Source organism: Arachis ipaensis, chromosome B02 (assembly GCF_000816755.2).
Source record: "Arachis ipaensis cultivar K30076 chromosome B02, Araip1.1, whole genome shotgun sequence".
Lineage (NCBI taxonomy): Eukaryota > Viridiplantae > Streptophyta > Magnoliopsida > Fabales > Fabaceae > Arachis > Arachis ipaensis.
Window position 1 is genome coordinate 79,388,238 of NC_029786.2, and position 8,409 is coordinate 79,396,646.

Sequence of the window (8,409 nt, forward strand, 5' to 3'; positions counted from 1 at the left end):
TTTAAAAATATTTATTTTTTTTATAATTATGTAAAATTAAAAATAATTAATTTAAGTGAGTAAATATAACATAAAAAATTTAATTAAATTAAATATAAAATTACTCATTAGAATAAAAAGTTAAAAGTGTAAGAAAATTTTAAATTTTGTATGACTAAAAGAATTAATAAGATAAAGTTCTTAATTAGGATATGTCTAATAAGTTATAATATATTTATAAAAAGACACCTATATATATTGTTAAAGAGGATCTTAGCCTGGTGGTTACAAGGTCTTTTATGCTCCAGTGGTTGGGCGCTGAGGGTGGTGATGGGCGTTGGGCACCTAACTTGGTGTTTTGGGCGCTCATTCTTGATGTTTTGGATTTTGATTGAGTCTTTTTTGGATCGTACTTGTGTTTCTTTGTTAAAATACTTTAATTTTTGATTACTTTGAGAAAAAAATTCCTGAAAATATAATGATACTAAAATAATTTCAAATACTTTATTAGTTTTAAAATTTCACTAGAAAATATAAGAATTTTGATTAAAATATAAGAAAACCAATTAAAAAAAAAACCTAAAAACTACTAAAGATGTCTAGACATCAACAATAATTCAATAAACTATCACATTCATAAATTTATTCCTTGAGTAATTACCTAAATCAATTTATGAGATTTTTTAAATTAACACTTTAGTCTTCAAGATTTTGAAATACAAAAAATGATCTTCAATATTTATCTCTATTAAACAATATAGTTTCTTCTAATTTTATCTGTTAGTGACTATTAATATGGAACATTAATTCATACACCTGGTTATTAAGTGTCTACATACGTAAATTAGAGACTAAACAAATCAGCTAGTTTTAGAATGAAATACAACTAGTCTTCAAAAAGTTTAAAAATTTTAAATAGTTCCTTAAATTTTAAAAAATTTCAAATTAAACACTCATTTCAATGAACAACACAATCCCTCACAGATTAAAATAGTTTATTTTCTTCAAAATGTTGATGCTTGCTTCTTGTTTCATTTAAATAGGAAAAAAAAAAAAAGAATAAGACCCTACATATTCGAATAGCCACCCACTCAGTGAATATAATATACCATGTTTATCACGGTTTAGGTTAGTTCATATTTTGTTGTGTTTAGGGTTCAGAGCAATTTGCAACATGAAATTTATCATTTTTTGGTCTCTTTAGAAATGGAGTTGTTTAGAATGAACACACGCACTTCATATGACTCTCGTTATTATAAGAACAACATTTGACTTAGAAATTAGAATACTACTAAGTATTAACTTACATTTGCCAATGAGCCTTAGTTTATATGGCATATTTCCTCCTCTCCACCTCAAAGGTCTAGGGTTCAAATTTTAGGTAGTGCTTATTTTCGAAGACAGAACACAGAGACATGAACAACGAATATTTAAAACATATTTGAAAATAGAGACATGGACACAGAACACATTGCCTCCAAGACACTATAAAAGCGTTCTTTTTGTCAGATACTCTTTTTTTAGTAAAATTTCTTACTTGACTGGATAATTAATTTATTTTTTTTATCGTTCATTCTCTTCTTTATGGCACGCTATATTAATAGAGACTTAATTCACTTTTCTACTTTATGTTATTTTATTTATTCTTAATTTTGTTATCTTAATACCATTTTTATCTTATTGGTTTATAGACCAATTTTTCTTATAATTTTCTATACTCCTACATATTCTTATTTTTTTTATTAAATTAATTTGTATTTGATGTAAAAAATTTGGAATCACATGGCTATTTTAGTCATTTCGCATAATATCTTAGTTTTGTCCATGTCTATCCAAACATAATACAGAACATTACATTAGTGTCTTGTCCATCGTATCCAAACACAATGCACAAAAACTAATTTTTAGTGTTTCTGTTCTATTATTTCTGTCTTAGTGTCATGTCCTGTCCTGTCTCAAAAAATAAACGCAGCCTTAGATATTACAATTGAGAAAAAAATGTGGTAAAAGTGTGAGAAATGTATGAGTGTATTGTGTACCTAGGATTGAGGGTTGTCGAGTCCATTGAAGTACCTAAAATTGGAGATTGTCCAATCCACTGACCCAAAAAAAACTTATATTTATGTCAAACTTACATCTTGTTATGTTTGCAATAGAGCACAATGTGAATATTTTAGAATGAGAAAGTATAAAAAAACATTATTTTTTTAATAATGTAAATAATAAATTAAAAAAATTAATTTTAATTTTAAAAATTAAATTTTGAATTAATTAGATATAACTAACAGAATTGTATATTAAAACTTGTCAAAATTGGTGATTGTGACAATTGTTCACTATATCAGCATTTGTGATGACTAATTTAAAGTTGGAATCAATTTGGCAATGTTAAGGTGTGATTATTGTTCACTGATTTATTAATTAAAAATTGACAATGCAAATAGAAAAACTAAATACTTAATCAAATGTTTAGAACTTCCAATCAATCCGCTTTCCAACCATAAATATAACTTTCACACTTTGGATATTTTGTTCATCAAAAAAACTTTTTTAAGATATTTTAAATTTTTTAGGATTGTTTTGTATTTTATTTTAAAGACTGATTCATCTATTTTGTACACTTTACACTTAACGACTACATGAATCAATATTCTATATCAGCAGTCAATGTTAGTGATTAACCGAGTAAATTAAAAAAAACTGTACTGCCTAACCAAATTAAAATTAAAAATTATTTTGTATATTTTAAAATTTAAAAGATTGAAGTATATAATTTTAAAAATTTTAGAGATTAATTTAATTAATTAGGGCAAAATACTATAATAAGCCAACATCAATCCAAATTTACCTATATGAGCCAAAATGAAAATCGATACAGACCAGATCATATTTTAATGTAATTCGAACCAGGCTAGTTCGAACTTCATCCTCAAATAAATCGAACCAGAGCAGTTCGAATTTCAAACAAAAAATTCAAAGTAAATCGAACCAGCCTGGTTCGAACTAGGAATGCAAGTAATTCGAACCACGCCAGTTCGAATTATGGGTAAATGAGGTCATCAAGTAATTCGAACCACCCTGGTTCGAATTACACTTAAGCTTGTTTGTTAGTAATTCGAACCACCCTGGTTCGAATTACTAGTGATTGGGCTATATAAGGAGTTCGAATCAGCCTCATTCGAACCATTCTCACCTTCCCCTGCCCCACCAAATCTCAGAGAAAATGACCCAGATTCTCTCCGAGAAAGACCTGAACGGAATACTCTGCTCATGGGGGACGATCCGGCACGGTTATATCGCTTGGACGGAGTCGCCCATATAGCTGGGGTCATCAACGAAGAGGTTAGTACGGAAATAACTTTGTTTTACCGGTACATGTGAGTTAGTGGTTTGGCATGCGGGTTAGATGTTGGTTTAGTCGGTGGTTTATTTTAGTGGTTTATGTTAGTGATTTCTGTTAATGGTTTATGTTAGTGGTTTTTGTTAGTGGTTTATGTTGGTGGTTTATCTTAGCGGTTTATCTTAGTGGTTTATGTTAGTGGTTTATCTTAGTGGTTTATGTATGTGGTTTATGTAAGTGGTTTACGTCAACGGTTTACGTTAGTGGTTTATGTTAGTGGTTTATGTAAGCGGTTTAGTTGTGGTTTTATAATGTTAGATCTTTCATGTCAGTTGTCTATGCTGGTTACTAATTTTAGTTGTTTATGCAAATGGTTCTCGTTCTTGGATTTTTAAGCGGCTATACATAGTAAGATTTTTTGGTTTATCAATTATCGTGTTGATTATGTTTGTAACCGGTAATTAAGTTGGTTCTAATAATGCGGTTCATTTCTTCCGCAGCCTCAGCGATGCATCAGGAGCATGCGGCGGCAGCAGGGCATGGTCCTGGATGACAGATACGTTCCGTACCTGCAGATGGCTGGTCTTTACCATCTTGCAAGGTTGAACGATAGATGGTTCCGGTTGGACGAGGCCCTTGTCAGTGCGTTTGTCGAGCGATGGCGTCCGGAGACGCACACGTTTCATATGCCGTTCGGAGGGTGCACGATCACACTCCAGGACGTGGCATACCAACTGGGTTTGCCAGTGGACGGGCGTTACGTCAGCGGCTGCCTATCAGAGTTCCATATATACATCGAGGGTGGCCGTCCAGCCTGGGTTTGGTTCGAGGAGTTGCTTGGAGTGGTACCTCCTCCTAGCCAGGTTCAGAAGTACGCGGTCAACTGCAGCTGGTTTCAGGAGACGTTTGGTGAGTGCCCGGAGGGAGCTGATGAGGATACTGTGCATCGTTATGCCCGTGCGTACATCATGATGTTGTTGGGCACGCAGCTTTTTGCGGACAAGTCGGGCAACCGCGTTCACATCAGATGGCTTCCTTTTGTAGCTAGGCTGGAGGAGATGGGGACCTACAGCTGGGGTTCTGCAGCACTGGCATGGTTGTATCGGTGCATGTGCCGAGTGGCGAACAGAAACTTTATCAAGCTAGCGGGCCCACTTCAGCTATTTCAGTCATGGATTTTCTGGCGATTTCCTCGCTTTAGGCCTGCAGGATTTGAGACGTTCAGCTGGCCATTGGCCTCGAGGTACTGTATTAAGCTTTGTCTATTACAATTCACTACACATAACCACGTGTTCATTCATAATGTATTGGATACCCTAAGCATACCTATAAGTAGCTGTAACACATGTGCATGATGCAGGTGGTCAGGTTACATCCCTTCCAGTAGCGAGAAGGGTCCTAGAGTTCAGATGTGGAGGCTCTGGATAGACCGGTTGCAGGATAGAGAGGTCAGTATGTTACTTAATAAGTTTTTTTTATTTAATCACGATTTACGAGTTGGGATCACGAGTTGGCCTGACATTGTATCGTTCTGGGTGCAGTTTATCTGGATGCCGTACAGCAGCCCCGACGTACTTCAGGTCGTGCATCCCGAGGTTTTGGAGCCTCGACATATGGTGCTGTGGCGGTCTGTTACATCGCTTATCTACTTTGCCGTCATAGAGTGGCATCAGATCGATAGGGTTCTTTCGCAGTTTGGAGGGGTGCAGCCCCGTCCAGATGCCGCCCTGAACATCGACTTTCTGATGTCGAAGGACGGCAGAGGCGGCGATCGATGGTTCCCGTCCCACTTGCAGAAGTGGCATCAATATTGGGACTCCCGTACGGATAGCGTGCTGAGGTTCGATGTTGTTGCTGACCCTGGTCCGTCGCATCAGTTCTTGGATTGGTGGAGTCAGCACGGGAAGAGGTTTTTGTCTCCGGATCCGCAGTTGGGCGATCCGAGAGCCGTTGATATTCCTGTTGAGGCTTCACAGCGGGGACCTGGGCGAGTTCCTGAGATGGATCGGCCAGACGACGTGCCGGACAGGCGGCGGGTTGACAGGAGAGCTCGCGTGGACACACGGCGTAGCCAGCGTGACTGGGGGTGGCTTGAGCGTGCTATGGAGGATGATGACGAGGCCGGCCCCGCTGGGGTGCGACGACGACGCCATCCTGGCAGAGGTAGAGGGCGTGCTGCGGTTCATGTCGCTCCACCTGATCCTGAGGACGATGACGATGATCAGCATGGGCCCGAGGGCGGGGATGGTGCAGGGGCGGCTGCAGTTGTAGGTGTTAGTACCCATGATGGGGTGCACGGAGGTGAGTGGTATGGCTCAGGGATGGGTGACGGGGCTGAGCCTAGTGACGCTGGACTTGGGTCGGGTCCTTTTGGACATTACTTTGTTGGAGTACCCACCGACGACCAGCCTCAGCAGGATGGTACTCCATGGGTTATTCCCGGATCACAGTGGCAGGACTTCCTTGGGGCAGATACGCTTGATGTGGACTTCGGCAGTCCTCGGTTTCTGGAGGAGATTACGGCTATCATGCAGGAGGACGATCCGGGCAGGAGGCGTGCTCAGACACCTAGCACACAGGCACCCTTAGATGTTGATCTGAACGAGCCTGCTACGACACCTATTGCTGACCAGTTTGGTTTGGGAGGTACCCCACACTCCGCTTACACCGCTGCATCACAGTCTGTCGCCGGGCCGTCTGCCGCACCTGTCCATTTTACACCACCCGCACCGCCTGCCCCGCATGAGGATGCAGATGAGATAGAGGATGAGGAGCCGTTTATCCGCAGAGGTCAGAGGCCACGGGTACCCCGTCGTTGTGGGACAGGCTCCCACTTGTTTAGATGATTTATTTTTCATGTATTTTGGAGGTTAGTTTTCATTCATGTATTATAACCATGTGGACTACTGTTGTGACTTTAGTGCTGTTTTTCCATGTTGTTTGTTCATCTTATTGTATCTTCAAAATCTGGTATTTACCTAGTCGATCAGTGAATATTTATTATCATTGAATCATTAAACACTTTAATGTTGACAATTACTTATCAACTTTTGCCTTTATGGGGATTCTATGTATACTCAAATTCGAAAACACCTTTTTCATTACTAGAAGGTAGAAAGATCAACGGATTACATAAGTCCTCAAACATAACATATAACAAGAAAAATAAAAACCAAAAAGCACTAACACTAACAACATCGCTACTAGTGTCCCCCCGTGTGAGACGATCCTCCAAGCTGTGGGCAATTCCGACGGGTGTGTCCGGACTGGCGACAGAGGCCACACCTCCTCGGCCGGTTCGGATCTGTCTCGTCCATATTCGTCCGTATCCTAGTGGATCTTGGACGACCCTCTCTCGCACGCCTCCTGGCAGGGTCCGGAATCACCGTGGGTCCGTCGTAAGGTGGCCAGAAGCCCTCCGGTATCGGTGGTGTGAATTCCATCCGGTACACACTGAACACTGAACTGATCTGATACACGCTGTGAACATAAGAGGACCAGGTAAGCCGTGCGTAGGCGCAGCATGCAAGTGCATGCTGGCACGGGAAATGAAGCGCCTGGAAGTACCTGCAGTCGCAGGTCCGGGATGCAAGCGATACTCTGTAGGTACCCAACGAGAAAGAACCAGTAGGAGTGGTCTCTGCTACGGTGAACTCCGAGTTATCACAGTCATACAAGGTCACCGTGAAGCACCTGGCCGTCTTCATGTTGGCCTCAATAGACTTCACCAAGTACTGACTGAATTGTTGTCCGGTTCCCATCTGAGCCGCAGCCTCTCTCCCCTTACGAACAAAGAGTTCCGCAAGCCTACCATATGTTGCCTTAACCAGGGAGGATACAGGGAGATTTCTGACACCCTTGAGTATTGAGTTCACACACTCGGAGATATTAGTCGTCATGTGACCAAATCGCCGCCCATCATCACGATGCTGAGTCCACAAGGAGTAGTCAATCCGGTTCGCCCACTCACACATCGCTGGGTCTTCAGACCGCAGAATATCAAACCAATAATCAAACTCAACCTCGGTCTTCGCATAAGCAGCATTCACTAGAAGCCTCCGTGCGTCCTTGCCCTTGAAGGTTAGGGAAAAATTAGCAGCTACATGTCGAATCCAGAATGCACGGTATGCAGATGGAGGTAACCACCCTCCGTCAGGTGCCTCAAGGGCAACCTTGATGCCGTTATACCTGTCGGAGATAACCAGCAATCCCGGCTGCGGTGTCACGTGCTGTCAAAGGTGGGAGAGAAAGAATGACCAAGACTCTACATTCTCACCCTCTACTAGTGCGAATGCAACAGGTAGAATGTTCGAGTTCCCATCCTGTGCAATCGCGATGAGCAACGTTCCCCCGTACTTCCCATACAGATGTGTGCCGTCGATGCTAACTAGCGGCTTGCAATGACGGAATGCCTCGATGCACGGTGGAAATGTCCAGAAAAGTCTGTGAAAATAGGCTTCAGACTCGTCAACTTGTCCACCAACTCGAACGGGGCTCGTGCGTAGGACTGCAACAGTACCCGGCATTGTTAACTGGACTCCCAACACCCACCTAGGGAGCTCATTGTATGACTCATCCCAGTCACCGTAGATGAGGGAAATAGCCTTCTGTTTCGCCATCCAGACCCTCTTGTAAGTCGGCCTAAACCCAAAGTGTGCTGCTGTGGCATTTAGGAGCACCTTTATGCTGACGGATGCATCGGCCCTGACCATTGGCATAATGAACGCCGAAATCACATGATAATCCAAGCTCCTGTGGTCACTCGAGATGGAGGTCGCAAGACAAGTGTGAGGTCCATTGTACCGTTTAACCTCTCAAATGCCCTTGCGCTGCCTGAGGCTCAGTCGAATCAACCAGGTGCACCCATTCCCAAACTCAGAACACTTGCCCACATAACGGCGATGATCAGACTCCACTACCTTGTACTGTACCCCTCGCCGGATGCTGTAGGTCTTCACACTTAACAGGGCCTCATCTTTATCTTGAAATTGCTGACCAACCTGAAACTCTGTCAGACCAGCTGTCCCTTCCGCATCTCTAGCTCCGTATCCAACGCAATGCCCTGAAACACCCTCCTGCCTCATGGCGTC

General features: G+C 41.7%; 1 protein-coding gene across 1 annotated transcript; it reads right to left on the minus strand.

Moving 5' to 3' along the window:
* LOC107627439 lies at nt 6,523-7,938 on the minus strand. Its single transcript, XM_016330271.1, has 2 exons — nt 7,603-7,938; nt 6,523-7,548 (listed from the first exon to the last, which is right to left on the minus strand). Exons 1-2 carry the CDS (start codon nt 7,936-7,938, stop codon nt 6,523-6,525), a joined length of 1,362 nt encoding a protein of 453 aa, XP_016185757.1.